This window comes from Ursus americanus, chromosome X (genome assembly GCF_024610735.1).
Source record: "Ursus americanus isolate L20-20 chromosome X, mUrsAme1.1.p, whole genome shotgun sequence".
In the NCBI taxonomy this organism is placed as follows: Eukaryota; Metazoa; Chordata; class Mammalia; order Carnivora; family Ursidae; genus Ursus; species Ursus americanus.
In genome coordinates this window covers 85,959,157-85,981,954 of record NC_142164.1, presented here as the reverse complement: position 1 = coordinate 85,981,954, position 22,798 = coordinate 85,959,157, and the positions used below count along the sequence as shown (strand labels likewise).

Below are 22,798 nucleotides of genomic sequence, written 5' to 3'. Positions count from 1 at the left end.
AGGAGGAAGAAGCAGGCTCATAGCGGAGGAGCCTGATGTGGGGCTCGATCCCATAACGCTGGGACCATGCCCTGAGCCAAAGGCAGACGCTTAACCGCTGTGCCACCCAGGCGCCCCTTGCTAATTCTAATTCTATTTTAGGTGTATAAATTGTTTTTTCTATGTATTTTATTTGTTTCTTTTTTGCCTGTCCTCCCTAGATAACACATAAGCTCTGTGAAGATGAGGATTTTTGGGTGTTGTTTGCCTCTGTATTTTTAAGTTTCTTTGTCATTTAACCTTGTGGACAAAGAAAGTAATCGTCAGCTGTGGAATTTTGGTGGGAGCTGGTGGTGGGTGTGTTGAGACGGGAGGCACTCGAGGTTTCTTGACATCATAAGAGGTAGGCACTTTATTTATTTATTTATTTATTTATTTATTTATTTATTTATCAGAGAGAGAGCAAGCACAAGCAGGGGGAGCAGCAGGCAGAGGGAGAAGCAGACTCCCCGCCAAGCAAGGAGCCCCATGCGGGACTCGATCCCAGGACTCCGGGATCACGACCTGAGCCGAAGACAGATGCCCAACCAACTGAGCCACCCAGGCGTCCCAGGCACTTATTTTTCTGTAGGACTAGTATATATTTTAGTTTTGCCCTAAGAGCAACACCAGATCAAGGTCTACTCAATTGTGCTCTAAAGGGACAGGCTCGAGTAGGGGCAAAGACCCATTCTTTCAGTCATGTATGCAAGAAACATTTACCTAAATCTTACTATATGCTGGGTCCCTATCCAAGTGCTGGAGATACAGCAGTGGACAAAATGGAAAAAAAAAAAAATTCTGTCCACAGGGAGCTTACGACCCAGCAGAAGAAAGCAGATAAAAAACATATACATGTATGATACGATGTTAGGCATTTGTAAGTGCTGTGAGGGAACAATGAAGCAGGGAAGGGACAAATTCGGGATAGAGAATACCAGAACAGGGGGGATGGGGCGGAGAGGCTACTCCTTAAGATAGAGTAATCACGGAAGGCCTCTGTGAGGAGGAGGTGTCTGAGTTGAGACCTGAGAAGGAGCACCCCAAGCGGAGGAAAGAGCAGGTGTGTTTTGGTTATCTATAGTTGCATAAAAACATAACCCCACAACCCCACGGCTTAAAACATTAATCTAGTATTATCTCTCACAGTTCTGGGTTGACTGGGCTCCGCTGGGCAGTGCTTGCTTGAGGTGACTCGTGGGGCTGCGTCAGACAGCAGCTGGGGCTGGAGTCGTTTGAAGGCTTGACTATGCTGAACGTCTGAGACAGCTCTCCTCCCTAGTTTAGGGCCGTGGGAGGGATGGCGCGAGGCTGGATTCCCCGGGCCCGGGTGACCTGCGTGCCTTCCGTGTCCTCTCCAGCGGGGGGAGCTGCAGGCAGAGGGGCTCTCAGGGTCTCTGGACTTCCTACGTGCTGTCACTCAAGGTCCCAAGGGTGAGTGTTCCAAGAAAGAAGTGGAACCGACAGCTTCTTAGGGCCTGAGCCTACAGGCTGGAACAGCGTCGCTTCGATCACGTTCCACGGGTCAAAGCAATGATAGGGCCCTCCTAGATGCAAAGGGAAGGTGCGCGGAAGTGCTGCCTCTCCATGGGAGGAATGTCAGAGAATCGACGGCCTCTTTAATCTGTCTCCGTCTGCAGATGCCCTGGGGTAGGAATGCACTTGACATACCAGAACGCAGAGTGGCGGGACCAGAGCGTGCTGGGTCGGGGGGTGGTAGGGGTAGCTCACATAGGTGTTTGTAGGCTGTGATAAAAATTTAATGTTATTCCTTCTTTCATTTACATTTTACTGCTGTTTTGTTTTGTTTTGTTTTGTTTTGTTTTGTTTTGTTTTGTTTGTTCTAGGAGTCTACAATCAAGAAACCTTGGCTCCGGCCTGGATACGTAGACAAGATGTCAACAGTGATCTGGGAGAAATGTCTGGAACCAATAAGGGAGAAATACGAGGCCCCTAAAATAGCAGTGGCACAACCATCCCGGCCTCAGAAAGAGTAGTAGCAGCTTCAAACAACCTGTTGTTTTTAGACGGACTCTCATCCTTTTTAATCCAATGTCATTAAGTATCATAACGATACCCCCTCGACTACCAAACAACTACTCTACGTAGGTCACCCTTAAATATATAATTTTATCTTCTCTTTCCTGCCTACGATTGAAGCTGTATAGAAAGCAATGCTTCTTATAACCTTATTATGATTACGCTTTGCAATGGAAAAGAGAAACAAACCCGAGACATGTGTGTGGCTGTCGACTCTCATGTCTATTTCGTATGACGCACAGTTCTAGCGGTCTCCCCAGAATGATTATCTTTAATACTCTTTAAGATTTTTGGATTAAGAATGAAATAGGATGACTCAGTGTCTCCTAACAGCCCTTGATTTGGCCAAATGGACAGGTCATGTCAGTGGCCTCCATGAGCTCCTAATACTTAGCACTAGGGGATCACGTATATCCCAGGAGGTCAAACGAGGATTAAACAAACATCAGACAGAAAAGGGAGGCAGGAGGGAGCAAGAACCTGATTACAAAGAAGAAGAGGGTTCAGTTCTCTGCACACATACCCTTTTCGCTTCTTTCTTGAGGCGTCCCCACCCTTCTGTGGGATTTCCACGCACGCCAGCACCTTGGCTGTGGAGCCAAGGGCCCAGACTCTGGAGTGACACGGATTAGATCCCACACTCCATCACTTACCAACTGGGGGACCTTGAGCAAATCACCCAGAAGCTTTGTGCTTCCATGCCTTCATTTGTAAATAAGAGAGAATAATAACCAATAGGCTTTTCTGAGCATTAGTGAGATAACGCATATCAAATGCTCAGAAGAGTGCTTGGTCTATACAGAAATTTCAAAAGATGCTGGCTACTGTCATTATTAAATTCGGTTTTGAACTGAATCGCCAGAGACCGAACGGCCGATGTGTGTTTGGTTCAACGTGAGAGCCTAAACTATCGGTGACTATGAATTACGAGTTCTTTTTCTTGGTTTGCACGTGACCAGCCACTGCCTGTGGCCGCGGCCCTTAATATTTGCCGACTTAAAAAAAAGGGGAAACGATAAATGTCAGCAGTCCAAGGCGCCAGGCCACTGGGCAGTGCTTTTGCTCAGAGTTTTGTGCGGCGTCCGTGTGAAATGCATGGTTGAGTAAGTTCTCCCACCGAACGACAGGCTTATCTTCTCTACAACTCAGTGCTTGTGGGACTCTTCTCTCACTGTGTTTGAAGACAATAATCACTTACAGGACTTGGGGCCAGGGCTATGGTTGCTCCTGAGTTAGTCATAGTTAGGGACCATCTGACAATTTTAATACAATAATGGTGCTCTATAAAAAGGCTTTATGCTCTCCATAAAGTTATTCCCTTCAATTTATCTGGCGATGTCCTTCAAGGTTTTGAGGAGCTTTCCAAGCATTCTCCGTGACAGCATCTCTGACCACCCTGACCTCAAGGAGTTCCAATTTGCTTATCGCCTCATGCGTAAAAATATCAGACTCATGGCACCTCCCTGCGCACCTAGGAGAATTTTTATTTTTAAAGATTTTATTTATTTATTTGAGAGCAAGAGAGAGAGAGCACAAGAGATGGGGGCAAAGGGACAGAGAGGAGAGGGAAAACCAGGCTCCCCGCTGAGCAAGAAGCCCCACATGGGCCTCGATCCCAGGACCCCGGGATCACGACCTGAGCCAAAAGCAGATGCTTAACCGACTGAGCCACCCAGGCGCCCCTAGGAGAATTTTTATTTTTTTTTTTATTTTTTTTTTTTTATTTTTTTTTTTTTATTTTTTTATTTTTTTTTTTTTTTAAGATTTTATTTATTTATTTGACAGAGACAGCCAGCGAGAGAGGGAGCACAGCAGGGGGAGTGGGAGAGGAAGAAGCAGGCTCCCAGTGGAGGAGCCCGATATGGGACTCGATCCCGGAACGCCGGGATCACGCCCTGAGCCGAAGGCAGACGCTTTAACGACTGCGCTACCCAGGCGCCCCCCTAGGAGAATTTTTAAAATGTGATTCAAAGCTGGTTTGCCACAAGGAAGCAAAATCCATAGGGGGCATATCCTTCTGTTGTACTTCCAAGTTCTCTGCGTTGCCAGATATTTGAAGATGCCAGCATGAGGGGTGATAACCTGTGCCATGATGTAGGATTTACGTTGCAGGATCTAGGCCTAAGTTTGGTACAGGTTTTTAAAAAACTGAAGATGTATGAGAAATGGCGGCACGAATCCACGGAATCTGCCAACCTTTGTGGTCTGTGCTGTCCACTGTGGTAGCCACGAGCCCTGTGTGGCCATTGAGCATTTCGTATGTGGCTGGTCCAAATTGAGATGTGTTGGAACTATAAAATCCACATCAGGGGGCGCCTGGGTGGCACAGCGGTTAAGCGCCTGCCTTCGGCTCAGGGCATGATCCCGGCGTTATGGGATCGAGCCCCACATCAGGCTCCTCTGCTGTGAGCCTGCTTCTTCCTCTCCCACTCCCCCTGCTTGTGTTCCCTCTCTCGCTGGCTGTCTCTATCTCTGTCAAATAAATAAATAAATAAAATCTTTAAAAAAAAAATCCACATCAGGTGTCAGAGGCTTAGTACAAAAAAAGAATGTAATATACCACACTTATCATGTTTTATATTGACTACGTGTTGAGATGACACAATTTTGATTATATCAGGTTAAGTAAAATATATTATTAGAATGAATTTCTCCTCTTTCTTGTTACTTTTCAATATGATTACTAGAAAATTTAAATGACATATGTGGCCCATCTATTTCTATTGTGCAGTGTTGTTTTAAGCTATTTTGGTGAGTATTCCCAGATTTCACATATATGTCCAAAAAAAGAAAAAAAATTAATGTATTTTGGGTCTCCTCACTTAGGTTATTTAGAGATTAGTAAACTCTGACATGCCTACTGTCTCCTGACAGTTCTAGAAGAACGCCAGCGTTGCCACTTAGTAACCTGAACGGAAGGGCCTCAACTGGGTCTAATAATAACATCATCCCATATGCCAGCTCCTAAAGAAATCAGAGGAGAGCTGAAGGAAACGTAGAAGAGAAACACAACCAGGAAAGGGGATTTTATTCTCTCTCTTCTGTTATCTATTTGCTCTTGTTTGTCTGGACATGTGAGTTTAGTTGCAGCCAAATGCTGACGACCTAGCCTATTAATAAGATGGGACACAAATCAAGAAGGAGAGGAACCTGGATTTAAAAGCAAGAAGAATTATAGTTCGGTGTATAAGGAGCCTGTAAAAATATTTGCAAGATGAGCGTATGGGTCTGGTTTTCTTCGGGTAAGAATTTGTACAGCTTTATCCTCCCTTGGGCCCTTGCCATTCAAATTCTTACTTGGTACGAAGAATCCACACAGTCATTAGAGAAGTTTTTCAAAAGGAAAGTAAATAGACTCTAGCCTTCCTATCAAAACATTCTTAGTAACTTCCGTGTGTCATAGCAGCCTTGTTGGTGAGGATGAGGTTAATCAGGATCTTCCGGAAACATCTTTTCTCTTTCAAAGTTCAAAGCACTAAGCAGGACAAGTACCTTTCTTTTGCAAATGGAGAAATCAAGGTACAAAAAGCACAAAGACTGCGGCCAAGGTGGCACAAAAGGTCAACAATGAAGTGTGTGTGTCTATCAGACACCGGAAAATTCTGCAGCCCAGTAATAACAGGATAAAAGCCTTTGGCGTTCTGCATTCAGACAGCTGCTTTGGGATCTAGACTGTCTAAACTCAAAGGGCTGAAGCACAGTCACTAAGCCCCGCTGGAAGCAGTTCGGTCATTGTGAATAGATACATAACCTGGGAGACGGCTGCTGCGCAGTTGTGAGTCACGGAGTCGAACCTCTTATAGTCCCTGAGCTCTCAAACGTAGAGTCTGCGTCTAATGACATTTTTAAAAATAAAAATGAGAGGAGCTCTTTATAAAAAAGCTCCAGCAGTATCAAAAAAATTCAAAGAAGCAGGAAGCAAATTATCTCAAATTACAACAACCAGGTTAAAAAACAGCTATAACATTTGGTGCCTGACATTCCAGACCCTTTTATAAGCAACTACAAAATAGAAAGATTGGTGGGTGGATGGATGGATGGATGGATGGATGGATGGGTGGATGGATGGATGGGTGGATGGATGGATGGGTGGATGGATGGGTGGACGGATGGATGGACGGATGGATGGACGGATGGATGGATGGATGGGTGGATGGATGGATGGGTGGATGGATGGATGGATGGATGGATGGATGAGTGGATGGATGGATGGATGGATGGATGGATGGATGGATGGATGGACAGGTGGATGGATGGATGGATGGATGGATGGATGGATGGATGGATGAATGGATGGGTGGATGGATGGATGGATGGATGGATGGATGGACAGGTGGATGGATGGATGGATGGATAAATGCACAAATCAATGACTGACAAAGGAAGAAAGGAAACAAAAAAAAGGAAGGGAGGAAGGAAGTAAAGGGGGAGGCAGGGAGGGAGGAAGAGGAAAAGAAAGAAATGCAAGTATCTAAGAACAAATCATACTCTATTAGCTTTCTTTAATGACCTAAATTTACTCGAATTTAACAGAAGAAACACAGACTGAAGGAAGTACTAAATTTCAAATAAATGTTGCATAACCCCAAGAAATATTGGTTCCTGAAAGACCCGTGTAGCAGAAAGTGAAAAGATCACAAAAACGATTAAGTGATTTGAGTCTGTGTTTTTTTATTGGCTACAAGTTTAATTTTGGTATAGACTGATTTCATGCTATGAAAGAAGATGTCACTAGCACTCAATCTGCTTGTATTTCTTCCCTTCTCACCTTCCTCACATTCTGATTTTATAGATTACATCATTCTTTTTTTTTACCATATAAAGGTTGTTTTAAAAATATAGTCCAGGGGCGCCTGAGTGGCAAAGTCAGATAAATGTCTGACTCTTGGTTTCGGCTCAGGTCATGATCTCGGGGTCATGAGACTGAACCCCGCATGGGGCTTTGTGCTCGGTACAGAGGGCCCTTGAGATTCTCTGCCTTTGGCCCTCCCCACACTCACATGCTCTCTTTCTTTCTCTCCCAAATAAATAAGTAAAAATAAAAAATAAAAATAAAAATACACTCTGAAGTATATTCGGCACTACAATCACAATTCTTTCAATTCTTTATATTTAAATCTTTATTTAAATGTATTTATGGTTTAAAACCAGTTTCACCAAGGCTTATCCACTCCTGAGTTCTTCGAGTCCCCATCTGATGACACCTTGAAGTGGTGTCATCACTGTTATGTTAAATTGGGCGCCACTGAGTGAAATAGGGGATGGGGACTGAGGAGGGCACTTGCTGAGATGAGCTCTGGGCGATGTATGGAAGTGTTGAATCACTCTATTGTACACCTGAAACTAATATAATACTGTATGCTAACCAGAATGAAAATAAAAACTTAAAAATAGATAAACAAACAAATAAATAAATAAATAGGGTGCCATTGGCTTAGCACACAGCGTGCAGGTGGCCAGGATAGAGATGTCACAGGATTAAGAGGCACAGAACGTCGGAACGCACTGGCAAAACTGTTGTCTGGATAATTTGAAAGGCACACCAAGTACTTATCAGCCTTGGCACTCCAAGGGAAATTGTTGAAGAGCTCGTGATCGCTGGCTTTTAACGGGTAGTACGTTTGTTTTCAGCAACCGTTGAGCTCCGGGACTGAGCAGCCAGGATTAGAAACCTAAAATTTTCCTTGCCATCAGTTCTCAAATTTTATGATCTAAGGCTGCTGTCTTTTCTGGTTTGATTGCGGCATGAATATCTTTTTTTTTTTTTTTTGGCTGTATTTTATTTAGCCATTTTTTTTCTTTTTGGAGGGGCTAATTTCCTTTTATATTGAGAGGGGAATCTTTGATCTCACAAATCTGACCCTGACTGTAGTCCGACCTGTCTCAAATTCAATTGCATACTAGTGACCTATGTTAGATGTTCAATAAATGTTAAGACGATTTGAATAGAGTATAGATGCCTCATTGAAAGTAACTGATTGGCAAAATATCCACTATATTGCAGAGTGTTCTTACAACAGAATATTCCATGTCTGTTTAAAACGGGATCTATAAAGACCTTTTTTTAAAAACAAAGAACTTTCAATGACATTGGAGAGTATCTGTGAAAAATTCATGAGTGAAAAGGCAGACCTAAAAAACCTTTCTTAATGTGAAAGTGTAAAAATAGGAATCCAAGAATGTTAAATATAAACAAAATATGCTCTTTTTGTGTGTGTATGTGTATGTGTGTGCGTAATCTTGAAGTACACATAATGGAACACTATTCATCCTGTTTTCAAACAGGGTTTCACAAATTATCATCAGGAAAGGGAGGAGGATACAGGGCTTGGGAAGGAGCCAGTGGATCACTGTAGTTAACTGCAGAACATTTTAGGGAAAGAAAAATCTCGAGCTGGATTTTTCCAAGACGCGAGTGTGTAAGTTTGGAAGCAAGGAGGGCAGACGAGCCAGGTGCTGGGGCTCAGAAGGAAATGACGGAAAGCCTCTCACCCAGGGGACAGCAGGGTGTCAATGTATTCTTGGCACCCAAAGACTTTGGTTTGTGCTCTGACCCCATTGCTTCCTGCCCTCTACAATCAACCTCTTTAACCTTTATGTTCTCACCTGTGAAATGGGGCTAAAACGTCTAGTTCACAAGCACGTAACTCATGAATAAGATATGATGTGTAAAAGCGCTTGCTTGGTAGGATCCAGACATCCATACCACAGTAGTGTTACTACTGTCATCATCTGCTGGTTGTTGCAAAGGCCAGGAGAAAGGCAAGGGCTCTGTGAGCAACAGACTGGGAGTCCACGTATAAGCCTTTCCTCGGGCTGCTGCCGAGGGGGTGGCAAGGTGGGCCAACACATTTCAGGCCGTCTTGTACTTGCTGTCGATCCTTTGGTAACTGCAGGCTGCCAAAGCTCTCTGACCAACAGTTAGCTGGCTGCCTGTATTAGCCTCCATGCTTTGGTGAGCTGGGACCCTTTCACTGCATCTTCTTTTTTAAAAGATTTTACTTATTTATGTGTGCGAGAGAGAGAGAGAGAGAGAGAGAGCGCGCATGAGCGGTGGGATGGGGGGTGGGGGGTGGGAGGGTGAGGAGGAGCAGATGGAGAGGGAGAAGCAGACTCCCCACTGGGCAGGGAGCGCAACTCGGGCCTCGATCCCAGGACCCTGAGATCAGGACTTGAGCATAAGGCAGACGCTTCACCGACTGAGCCACCCAAGCGCCCCCTTTCACTGCATCTTCTTTGGACTACTTGGCCGCACCCCATGATGACATGGTACAGGGGCTGTCAACTCTGGCACAAGACTGAAGCTGAAGGTCTATTTCCTTTAGTGAATGTTACCATTGTAACTGAATTCTACACATTCTCTGCCCTCTGCCTTCGGCGTGATTTAAAACTCACTGAGCTGCCGGCCACTCTAGCCACTGTTGTTTATCCAGATGTATGTATGTGTGTGCTCGCCCATAGAGAAGAGGCTTGCCGATTTTATCATAAATTAAGTTCCAAATGGAAACCTCGAAGCCTTAGAATAAATCCATCTCGTATCCCAAAATATTGCTCCAAATCCAGCAGCTGAAGGCATAATTTTTGGCAAATTATTACATGCCAAAAAGCTGCCTGTGTTTTCTAAAGAACGCAAATGAGCACTTCGGTTTCTAGAATAACCTAACAGAAGCTTCAGAATGATCCCTAGACAAATGGGTTTCACTTGCTGAAGAGGAAATTACTATTCTCCATACTAAAAAAAAAAACAAAAAACCAAACAACTCCCGTGATGATAAGAGATATTTGTTTCCAACAAATAAGAAACATTGTGGAATGTGGGTGGGAGGGGAAGAGAAGGTTCACGAAACCTGTCTCAGCTGGGGCAGACTCCCAGAGCCAGTGAGCTCTGCGTGGCATGTGTGACGGGTAGCTGTTCCTGGGCGAAATGCAAGAGTTTGTCTAACCTGTTCCCAGGGACTTCTGTCATCACGAGAGAAGCAGGTGTACCCCAGACTTTGATCAAGGCTTCCCTGGATTAACAGGACTGGTGTGGGGAAGGGAATATTAAGAGCCTGAAGAAGACCGGACACGTCTAATTTGCTCATTTCTGGGAGAGGCTGAGGTCCTGCGTGACAAATGCAATTATAATTTGGATATTTTATGTGTCGATATCTGGGCTCTCCTTCTGTTGCTGTTCTCTAATACGGAGTACGAGCTCAGCACCTGTGATCTCTTCCTGGAAAACTCACAGAACAGATCTTGTCGCTAGAGACCTAGTTGCCGCTCTCTGCCTTTTACGGGCTTTTGCCGTACCGGATTTTCAACTGGATTTCGGAGTTCTCGACAAACGAGGTGGTCAGCCGAATGGCACCTCCTCCCTGAGGTTGTGTGAGCAATGGCAGTTGTAGCAGCGACAAGCAAGCAATACATTTGAGAGACGTCTCCTCATTCATATGCCTCTTCGCACGGAGCCTGACCGCATCCAGCCACACAAGGGACTTTAACAATGAGCTTGGCTTCCGACCGCCAGGAAGCAGACTAAGACCAGAGCATCTTTTTTTTTTTTTCTCCGTTTCTCCGGATAGCTGAAGTTGGTAAATGATTATCAGCGTGAAGTTGGGCTAAAGCACTTTCATGTTTGACTAGACTCTAGTTCCATAGTTCAGCCTCATAAAAGCTTCCAAAACAGAGAAACTCTTTTGCCGATAGCCTAAATCGTACCAAACGTCAAAAATTGTCTCCACTTTCTTCGAGAAGAACCCAAGAGAATAAAAAACAAAGGAGAGAACCACCACACACACACTCACACACTAGATGAAAGAGAAAGAGGTGAAAGTCAAAATATAGTGAGGTTCCTGAAAACGTTTTCACTTGTCATCTTTTTCTTTTTAACTGTGAGATAGTCCCTAAAAGAGAGCAATGTTTACAAGTCACTTCCAAGGCACCTAAACAGCTGCCTTCTAAACTATACTAGCAGAAATTAGCATGACTATTTGCAAAACAGATGAAAGATTTCAGTACTGTGAAGTCTAACGGCGGCATCGCGGATTTCAGGAGGGAGGAAAGCACCTTCTAAATTAATAAAGATTTGAGCTGAAGTGATCACTTTTCCCACCGATAATGAAATCCCAGTGTAGCTTGGTATCACTCTTTTATTCGCGAACGAGGCTTTGGAAAACCACACTGTGGCCACAGAAGACAGATCTACGGTAGCATTAAAAATGAATGCCACTCAGTAGGCATAAACATTTCTGAAAGACCGGAGGCAGACAGGAAAGAGGCCCCGCATATCACAGCACACCAGGGGTTTCTGGATGCTTGTTACGGGGCCGGCATGAACACACCCCATCTATCAGCCCGCTGTTCTGTCTACAACAACCAGAGCACTGGTGATACTGGGAGTCAGCATTTCTTAAGAAAGACACCGGGTGGCTCAGTCGGTGAGGCGTCTGCCTTCGGCTCAGGTCATGATCTCGGGGTCCTGGGATCAAGCCCCGCGTCAGGCTCCCTGCTCAGCAGAGAGTCTGCTTCTCCCTCTGTGCTCTCTCCCTCTCAAATAAATCAAATCTTAAAAAAATACACGTGGGGTTGTTGATGAAACAAGGCACGAATGTACTGTACGTTTACACGAACCACGGCTTGCACGTGGCAGCAGTGACTGAAATAAGCCATAGAGAGTAATGTCCAAATGCCTACAGGACTGCCTACCATGACAGAGGAGACAAATTTCTGAACTACATTCTTAGGCATGTAGGAGACAGAACGCCAGAACTGTTATCGTTAATTCCAGAAACGGATGCAGCCATTCCATATGCTTTTCACAGGTTCAAAAGAAGGAAAATGACATGGGAGCAGAAGACATGAAGGTGGTGAGAGTGGAGGAGAAGCGCTTCATTTGGGGAGGACTTCCCAGGCATCAGATCTTTATCGCTATTTATTATCTGAATTTGACCATGGGAGGTCAAATTAGCACCTCTACTGAGACTGAAAAAGACCCTTATTTCATAGCCTCATTAGTGTCTCCGTTGTCTTGGTAGTGAGAATTAATTATACAGTAAGTCAGTATATCAAATATATCTACATATATTTTTAAGTGTACTGATATTTCTCATTTCCTCCAGTAGAGGTCACAAAATAGCAATAGAGGAATATGAAAATCTGTGAGCCAAAAGAATATTTTCGAGTGATTTTCTCTAGCTAGGGTTATGGAAGGGTCTTTAAATTGTGTTTCTTTACCCACCTTTTCTGATTATATTTTTCCTTTTGTAATCATTAAAAAACAATGACATTTATCTGAAATTTTAAAAGGAGCACTGTTGGCATAATGTATCTACCCGGTATCGAGTCAGAGATAGTGCTTAATTATTTGTATTTTTTTCCTTAGCTGCACACAGATGATTTGAAATCGTCTCAGAAAGCAGCACATGTGGTCATCACTCTGAAAAATTATTTCAGTGTAACATCATTTCCGCTATTGATGACTGCAAGCAATCTCTTTCAAACAAGGAACTTAATGTCAGCCGTAAGATTACCAGAGGAACAAAGCATTCTGGACATAGCTTCTATCTGCCAAGAAACCAGGCACACACAAAGACAGAGACATGAATATAATCTGTAGTCATCTCCTTTGTCTGGAAAAACCTAAAAGAGATCCTAGTGTTCTGGGAAGTCAGTCTCTGCAAGTCTTCCATATTAGGACAAGGAAGACAAAGAAATTGGTCAACGTGACCTACATTTAAAAGCAAGGAATCCAATGAAGGATGTTTACTAAGCCTGTTGATTGATGTTCAAGACATTGTACTATCACCATGCCACATTTTCATTTCTAATTCATGTGTCTCTTTTTCTGCTAGACACAGACGGAAGCAAGGTGAAAAGGCTTATAAAACAAAATCTGAAGGTCAGCCAAAACATTTATGTATAAATTAAGGAAATCTTTTATCCCTATTGTACCAAATTAGATAGATGTTGATTTCCTGTTTTATTAAATGACTCATAATGTACAGTCTGTTATTTGTCCTTGATAATATCACTCACAAATAATATAAGGGTATCAACATTGTTAATGTAAATCAAAACCGACTGCTGCTAGGTTCTTCTGTCTTCTAAAGGGATGATTCCTACCACTGAGGACTACGTCTCTGTACTGCTCACTTCCACCTGCAAAGGCAAGTATGGAAGAGAGGAAAAGCTGAAGTTCAAAACCTCTGCTAGTTCTCTGTGGGACTCCAGGGCTGGACCCAGAGTAGGTGACTCTTTGCTTATCAGAGAACAACAGCGACTTTTTGGACCAAGATGATGATGCTGGGAAAACAAGGATCAGGGAGATATGAGAGGAGTCTGAAGACAGCAACACGGTGAGTGACTTGGATGCACAGAGAAGGGTGGCCAGTGGCAAATCTCTAGGGGGCTCATTGGTCTAAGAGCTTCTCAGAGTAAGAATGTCCAATAGTCAATTCTAAGCTATTTGTGTTTCTGCAATTAAACCCCCCCACCCTCATTGCTCAAAACTTCGGTCAAGTCTGTTGCACGCAAATGCTTGGGATGGTCTGAAGACAACCAAGATAAAGAGGTGAATTTGAACACAGGTTGGCACGGAGCAAAGGGAAGACAAGAGTCACAGGTTAGAAGATGTGCATGAGCATAGAGGTCATGGAAGCAGGAACCATGAGCCACAGGTGATCATGGGAATGGCAGACCCCATAAACTCACAGAAATTTTGGGGAGATCAATGGTGCCTCCCCACAAAAGATGGAATTTGGGGCTTGAGCCACTTTTATGTTAATCTCCAAAGAACAGTAATCTTAGATGATATATAGGATACAATGACAAAATTTCAAAATATTATGTTATGCATATTACAAATACTCTTCATAATAAGAAGTCTAGGGCAGTATTTATAAAACTGTACACAGGTTTATGTCACATCAAAGAGCCCGGGTATTCAAATAGAGGTTTTTAATAAATCAATCACAAACATCTTTTGTGATTGCTAAACTTTTTGCCAAATGGGCAATGCCACTTTGTCAATAACCTTCCCACATAGGTTAGAATTCCCGCTTGGTTCCCCTTTGATGACAGTGAAAACATTCTCAGCATGGTCGAAATACACTTACGAAATACATATGCATCATTCAGGAATTTCAGGAATGCAGTAGATTCTCTGAGGGCAGGATCTGGACTTCATAAATGGAAAGACCCAGAAAGAAGTCTTCAAATCCTTTGGCCCAGGCTTACCTTGACGTGGTAGATGAGACGCTCTACCTCATTCACTTTGTAGGTCTCCAATCCTAGCTCCTTGGCTAATCTTAAGATACGATTCTGAGTCGGCCCAACATAAGATCCTCCAAGGTCCACATATTTAACCTTTTGGTTCTGTTGTCCCGCAAGGAAAAAAAAAATATTTGTGAAAATGCTCTTCCTAAGATTAAAAAAAAAAAAAAAGAGCTCTGAAATGAGCGAATGGGCATGTCAGGGGTTATAGGCACACCTTGAAGTGTATCCATGGAAAATGGGATTCTGTTTTCACCAGTACTTCCCTCATGTGACTTAGTTATTAAACCATCTTTTAAAGCAAATCGGACTCAACTTTAAATAGGCAACAGACTTGTGAACCATCACTTACAATGCATATATCACACCACGGTTTGATTTGCAGTACCTCGAATTTGTAAGCTATGAATTGTTGATGGGTTTCTCTTTTTTTGGTACTTCAGGCTAATTTTGAGACACTTAATGCTAGAGAAAACCAAGAAAGGAAACGATCACTTCTTATGTGGTTAATCCAGACATTTGGAAGATAGTATTAGGAAACATTTGGCCATAATTTGAACCTTTGAAATTGCTCTTCTACGTTCATAAGCAAGTTTTCTATATGGTTACAAATCGGCTTCACTTCCAATGACTAAGCACCAACCTTTGAAGAAGAAGGCACTAGAAAAGCTCCCTATGTCTTAAGGTGTCCAAGAATAACCAGATACCTATCAGGCCCTCCTTTCCTGTTGTTATTTGTTGTTTAGCCCTCCTGTCCCCCAAAGATAACAGAAGTTTCGCAAAGTTGGGAATCTTTGTTTTATTCACTGATGTATTCCAAACACCCCTTTATTGGTGCAATAATTCATTGGCAAGTGCCAAGCATCATGAGGTAAGCAAAGAGACAGAAGAAAATGTTGGAAAGGGTAGCAAATTGAGAGGCTGTGGAGAATGTGTCAAAGCAATTTCCACTCTCTAAATAAGAGTCAAATGAAATTCAAGACTTTTAGACAAAAAACAACTCAGCTTCAGTCCCACATTTCTTCATCCTCATCCTTAATGTCTTACCCTGATGGTGTAAGTCCTGCCTCCCACCCGGTCCCGGGCTTCCAGAACCACCACGTTCAGGCCAGAGTCATGCAGAAGCTTGGCTGCTGCCATGCCTGGGGGGAAAATACAATAAGAAATCACAATCAAACACTGCACAGGGACTCCAGGTAAGCTCCTCACGTTAGCCCCAATGAGAAAAGTCCATGTTGGCTCACTCACATGGCCTACTGTTACCTTCACCTTACAGGTGGCTAGGATTTCTCAGTAAAGGCCCAGATTCCAAGTCTGGGAAACCAACTGCTATTTCTAGCAAGAACAAAAGACATTTCATTTCTGATAAATGTCTCAAACCTTAAAAATATCTTTGGTTACTATATCAATATGTCTATCTCTAAGGACTAAGTTGTATGACAATGTGTCTGACAACACAAATGGAAAACAAAGGCCACACTTCAGAGAAATGTATAAGCCCCAGGAGGCAGGGGACCAAATGTAGCCATTGACTTCATTCTCCAGGTAAATCTGAAAAAAACAAAAACAAAAACAAAACCAACCTGGTAAGTCAGGGGGAGAGTAGGCCTTCAAAGCATTTGAGAGGACCTAGAATTGACTATTAAGTTCTGTGTCAACATGAACTTTTGGAAGTTGATGTAAAGTTTCAAAACCAAGGACATAAAATTCAATACACTCCGTGTCCTAGTTTTCCATGTGACCAATCACTGAAGAATGAACTGACTCCGTGCATTCATTCATTTAATTATGAATGTAGTCAAAACTACTTAATAAATGCCTGAACATTCTCACCACCCTGAATGTAGCTTTAAAAAAAAACCACTTTTATTGAGGAAAATTAACATACTGTAAACTTGACTCAATGAGTTCAATGAGTTTTGACAAAGTACAAAGCTTCCTGTAGAGTCCTTATATGTCATTTTTGGTATAAGCACATCCTAGGTATAGTTTTTGACCTCAGAGATCTTAAAATCCTGCATCTTCGAAACCACTCTTACAGTAAGATGGTTCTCAAACAGGAGAACTTTGGAGCTCTTACCATGATGACCGAATTTCCTCCGTTTTAATTACCTTCATCATTTGCCTTATGGAATCAAACAAAATCAAGGAAATGCCATAGACCCTGGGCCTTACAGACAAATGAAGTGGCTTCTAACTGTTCTGGGATTTTTAGACCCCTCTAGTGCAAAAAGAAAAAAAGAAAGAAAAGAACAAGAAAAGGAAAGAAAGATTCTTATAAAAAGAGCTAATACGGAGTGCTCACTACATTTGAGACACTGGTCTAAGTGTTTTAATATACTAATTCAGCGAACTCTGACAATACCCATTGGGAAAAGGTACTACGATCTTCCTGTTTTATGGCCGAGGAGACTGAAACACACAAGGAGCCAGCAGGCAGAGCCCGGCAGTTTCACTCCAGGGTCAGAGTTCATAAACCACGGGTACTGCTTTCCACGGGGACTCAGAGCCATCATCTTCATAGATCACATCTCTCAATTTCTGCTATAGGCGGAAATTACATTTCAAAAGATCTTTTTCACTTTATTTGGCTCAGCGTGTTTTTAAAACTCGCTTGTATCTTGCGGTTTGATAAGCATCCATCTAACAGAAAATATGAGCCCACCGCAAAAGCTATAGCGAAAAGTTGAGGCTTCGTTCACTATCAGAATCCTAAAGAGGAAACCCATTTTTTAAAAGAGGCAGATCTGACATTTCATTATTTGAGTTCATCTGTCTCTCCAAGCCCTGTCCTTGGAGGCCGGGCAGGGGCTTTGAGCTGGTGTCAGGGTAAGGGGTCCCGAAGTCCCCGGCCACCCACACACGGCGTGCACAGCATTGCACAACTGATCATTTGGAAAGATAAGGTTTGGATTTTTAACTCCAGTGTTAATTTTACCTCCATGAGGGGGAAAAAAGGGAGAAAATATTTCTATTTATCTATTTTTTAAACATTTCTATTTAGATTCAAAAGTGCAGACAATTCAATGCCATTTCTCTTATCAAGCATCAGTTCGACAAATGAAATATGAAATAACAGGCAGCCATAGTAACCGCTGTTATCAGGGAATTCAGGCGGACCCGCTCAGCACGCTGAGGCTTAAACAAAGAGGTTCAGAATGAAATACAACATCGCTCATGCACACTAGCCTTTTCTCCTCCACAAAAGGCACTGTCTTTTGGTCTGCACAGTTACCCAATAGTATCTGATGCTAAACATGAACAGTTATTAAAACAAGCCAGGGTCTTATTAAACCATTCAATACAGACTTCTCTGTGCTCAGGTGCCTTAAAAAGTCATATACAGACAATGACAAAAATATCTTTAAATAGGGTAAAATGAGTCTATGTGGTTGGAAATAGCTTACAATTGGTCTAATAGTCACAGGCTGGGGGGTGGGGAGCGGTGTTCAATTGCTTGTTGGATATCAACGGGCAAAAACTGATTTGAAATATAATTGGTGCAAGTATGGGGGCTTAAGGAAGTCCCTGCAGTTTAGAAGGGAGTTTCAGGGAACCTAAGAACCTGAGGACTTGGAGTCCAGTCAGGAGGTAAATTAAGATTAAGAGGCACCTGGGTGGCTCAGTTGGTGAAGCGTCTGCCTTTGGCTCAGGTCACAATCCCACAGTCCCGGGATCGAGCCCCGGCATCGGGCTCCCTGCTCAGTGGGGAGTCTGCTTCTCCGTCTCCCTCTGCCTCCCCGTCCTTCCACTCGTGCTCTCTCTCGCTCTCTCTCTCTCAAATAAATAAATAAAATCTTCTTAAAAAAATAAGATTGAGAAGTGGCTCTCCAGCGGTTCCTCACTGATGGCTGGGGGAAGGACGATGGCTTCACCGATGGAAGAATAAGCAAGTACTGAGCACAGAGCCGCCCCAGCTTACAACAGGGTTATTTCTCAAGAGTTCGTTCCTCTGCCAGTTGTTGGGAACTTTTAATGCATTTTGCCATAGAAGGAAAATAGGAGGGATGATGCATTCTCTGGGAAGTCTGGGAATTTTAAAATGCAATACTAGGGTGAAAAAAAAAAAAAAGAAACCAACCCCAAATCAGGAAGTAGCAAACACACGTTTGCCTGAAAAACACCAGACAATGTGACTGGCACCGTTTAAACACTTATGCAATCATTTCCGGACACAAGTGAAAAAACACTAGCAGTTTTTAAAAAAGAAAATATTCACAGTGGTAACAGCCGCCGTCATAAAGCATCAAGCACTTGTTTTGTTCTGGGTGAAGCGCCTTACAAGCAACGCTCCTCTGGTCTTCACCATGCGGAGACGTATTATTATCCTCATTTTATTTATTTTTTATTTTTTATTTTTTTTAAAGATTTTATTTATTTATTTGACAGAGATAGAGACAGCCAGCGAGAGAGGGAACACAAGCAGGGGGAGTGGGAGAGGAAGAAGCAGGCTCAAAGTGGAGGAGCCTGATGTGGGGCTCGATCCCAGAACGCTGGGATCACGCCCTGAGCCGAAGGCAGACGCTTAACCGCTGTGCCACCCAGGCGCCCCTATCCTCATTTTAAAAAGAAAAAAAAAAGAAAAGGAGGTTTAGAGACATACACTGACTTGCTGTTGATTACACACTCAGTAAATGGCAGGGTCAGAGTTCAGCCCCACAGACCTGAACTCTTTGCCACTACCCTTGGACCAAGGAGGAAAAATTAAAAATACAGTAACCCCATTACCCTGATTGATGCAACGTATCTTAAAACATTCTGCTCTCCATCTAAGCACGGGACTCTTAAAGTGCCAGTTTTTCTCTTCAGTGGATATTTAACGTTGGTAACCAATTGAGGAGCGAGCATCTGATTACTTTGTACTTTTAAAAAGTTAATTAAACTGGAGCCTACCATGCAAACGAATTATCATTGGCACATTCAGTGACAGCCCCTCTGTGTCCCTGACAGGCCCCTGATAAAATCATCTCATTTGTTGACTCCAGATGGTGCAGTGGCTACGGTATTTTGGCTCAAAGAACCTTCCTTGGAAGAATGACGAATAGCACGGCACATCTGAGTAATGATGGCCCAATGCCTAACGCCACAAAATCATAAAAACATTGCACCTTCCTTCTCAGACGGTTTATTTGGAAAAAGGTTTCATCAAGGTGCTGATTATCGGTGATGATTTGGAGCCCTCCATTGCGAGGAGACATACAAATTATTTTAAATATCTAAAAATCAGTGGCATGCCACATTATTAACATTCAATGCTTCCAACTTTTCATGTCCTGGAAAACGACCTGAGAGTTAGATGAGGCAGAAGACTGGAAAGTACTGGTAACAAAAGGTTTTTTTTTTTTCAAGGTGTCTTAGGAGCGGTGAAGGGGTTAGGACGGGGAGGGAAGAGAAAAATCATAATCACCACTTGCCTCATGCTTTGCTTTGTCAATCTGGCTCACGTCCTTCATATCGAAACCTCATATTTCACGAAACTTTTTCAGAGTTTTAAAAAGCAAAGTTAATTGTTTTGAAAACATTATGAAACATCGATACTCAATATCATGTAAGGACATTTTTTCTCAGTCTAAAACTACCCCTCCCAAAAGTATCATGTTAACCAAAATTGACAAAGAAATTCACTGTACCTCAAAGTATCTCTAACCTTATAACCTGGTAAAAGATAGAAGCATTCCCCCAGGAGGGATGAAAGGCAAAAATCTGCAAATAACCCTCAACACCTCTGTCACTTCTGACAAAGCAATGGTTTTATGAGAAATTTCTAGAAACAACCAAGTGACCTTCTGATCAAAGAACTGGGATTCTTTGATGTCTCTAAAGAGAATGCCATTTAGTTATTTAACACAAATACACACACACACACACACACACACAAAGGGCCTGGGGTAAGATGAAAATATCCCCTGTGTGAAATAAATTCATTAAAGGAGAGTGGTATTTGTAGATGGAATTGGGTTGTTAATTGCTGAACTTTTCAACGCAGAGTAGAGCAGCTAATATTTTGAGCACTGACCGTATGCCAGCTTCTCTTCTAAGTGTTTTACGCATAAATATTAATCCTTCCAACAACTCTGTGGGTAAATGTAGAAAGTGGGGTGCAGAAGGGCCAAGCCATGTGCCCAAGGTCACACAGCTAACAAGTGGCAGAGCCAGTATTCAAATCCAGCCACTCTGACTCCAGATAACAAACATGCCCAGCAGCCTTCCTCATACTAAATGGTGAAACACTGGGAGCCTTCCATTAAACATCACGGACCACACAAGCAACAGAGCCACCGTGGGCACATTCTGCGCCTTTGTGTAAATTACAAGAAGACGCACACACCCAGCAGGTACATTTCAAAATGGCGTCTTTCCTTCAGGGGAATTCAGCACACATTGGGGCAAATGGCTTGGCTGGCAGAATGTGGGCTGGACCGCACCCCTTCTGTCACTGCATCAGCCGGCCAACCTTGTGCAGGGCACCTGCCTGAGTGCAGTATGCTGCGGCCCTGAAACTCAGAAAACTTATTTCCTGGATGATAAGAATTTAATTATCTGTTCTTTGTCTCCTCAATGCTAGGACACGGTCTGCGCTTAGGTGATGATGGAATGGATTCATTTAATACCCTTCAACACAGATGACATTTAATCACTTAGTCGATAAATAAATAAATGGCCGTGATGGTGTCTATGTAAACATACTATATTTGATTTAGTATAAGAAGCTAAAATATTTGCACACACTGAAACGGATTTCCTCTGGTCACACCAGAAATGGGAAAGGGGGGCACCTGGGTGGTGCCGTCGGTTGAGTGTCTGACTCTTGGTTTTGGTTCAGGGTCATGAGATCCAGCCCCTTGTCAGCCTCCGCCTGCAGCACGGAGCCTGCTTCTCTCCCCCCCCCCCCCCCGCTTGCACTCTCTCTTGTTCTCCCAAATAAATAAATAAGTCTTAAAAAGACATGGTAAGGAATACCTCTGACTTTTTCAAAGGGAAAGAGCTGGAAAGAAAGAGCCTACTGATATTGACCACTTCACATTTTCCAGCAGCGTGGTTTCCTATATTCAGACACATTCAGTCCTTAGCATGACCTGTGAGGCTGGCATTATTATTCCTGTTTTTTAGATTAAAAACTGGAGGCTCAGAGAGATTCAAGGGCTTGCTCAGTGTTACACAACCAGCTACGGCAGAGCGAGATCTAAAACCCAGTCCTGTTTCTATGTGCTACGTGTTTTTCATTAGTCACATGACTTCCTATAACATACAACAGCCTGTGTTAAAGGAGCATTCCCCAAGCACGCCAAATTTTAAAATTAAAATATATCTTTTTTCATTCTCTTGGAAAGAATACATGGATAAAAATCACCTGCAGCCTGTCTGTGCCCAAAGCCCTGAAACAGGACGATCTGAAAGCTTCTGGAACAAACGAAGCGCCCTCAAGGTCAGCTCCCCTGAACGATTGCTTAAGTGCTTTGGCCAAATGGTTCTTTCTTCTTAAGTACACACTGACAACCTCTTTTCTGAGAACGCACCAACCCAGCTCTTTGGAAAAGAGAGACAACATGACATAAACCAAGCATACCAATGTGTACCGTCATCTCGATCACCGAGAAGCAACGTCTAGGCTTACGCTATTCACGTCTTGCTCCCATATATGAAAAAGAAAGATTCCAAGCCTTCTTGGAAGCCCTTTGTTCTGCTTTCTCTAAGAGAGACAAAATATATAATAGAAAAACAAATGACAATCGCTTCTAAAATAAAGGGGACCTTACTGAAGCCTCAGGCCGTGGGATGATTTATCAAGCGTTCATGAGTTGCCATAGAAACCTTTCTCCAGATGATACTAGATTGAGATTGTTTCCAAGGCCTTTCAGAATATGTCTAAAGCCATAAAAATTGTGTCTTCATCATGGCTAATATGTAAATGATTACATTTTCCTAAAATGTCAGCAATCAGAATAAATCTTATTTCATAATCAAGCTTTTGTCTTTACCCTTTGTTGTTGGAACGGAGTGGGAGAACTTTTGTATGTTGTAATAAGGGTAGACAAATTTTGTTTTCACTTTACCTCAACGTGGAGGCCCATGAAAAAAAATGCAAACCCAGAAATTACAGCTTTGTCTTTCTCAGTTTTTTAAATGAACAATATAATACACAAACTTGTTACAGAAAACTAAACTTTTAATTCACCTGCCTTGAATCCTTTTGGAAATTCCATGGAATACGTATAAATAAGGGGATCAAGAGTGCACTTATCGTGGCGAGCACTGTGTAAGGTATAGAAGTGCTGAATCACTATATTGTACACCTGAAACTAACAGAACACCATACATTAATTATACTGGAATTCAAATCAATCAATCAATAGTAACTACTCTATAGTTATAGAATCTTCAATAATTTATGATAATTGAGATCCCAACACACATTATTATCAAGAACTTAATTCTCAGATGAAATTAAAAAAATTTTTTTAAGTAAACTCTAAGCCCAACCTGGGGC

At 42.7% G+C, this 22,798-nt stretch overlaps 1 protein-coding gene across 1 annotated transcript in view; it reads right to left on the bottom strand.

The window, feature by feature from the left end:
• The window catches only part of MAOB (monoamine oxidase B), a 119,009-nt gene that overhangs the window by 58,232 nt on the left and 37,979 nt on the right, over positions 1–22,798 (bottom strand). Inside the window, exons 2-3 of the mRNA XM_087860411.1 lie at positions 15,358–15,452; positions 14,275–14,412 (exon numbers count right to left, since the gene is read on the bottom strand). Of these exons, the coding sequence (XP_087716537.1) occupies positions 14,275–14,412; positions 15,358–15,452 (233 nt within the window). The remainder of the gene's footprint in view (positions 1–14,274; positions 14,413–15,357; positions 15,453–22,798) is intronic.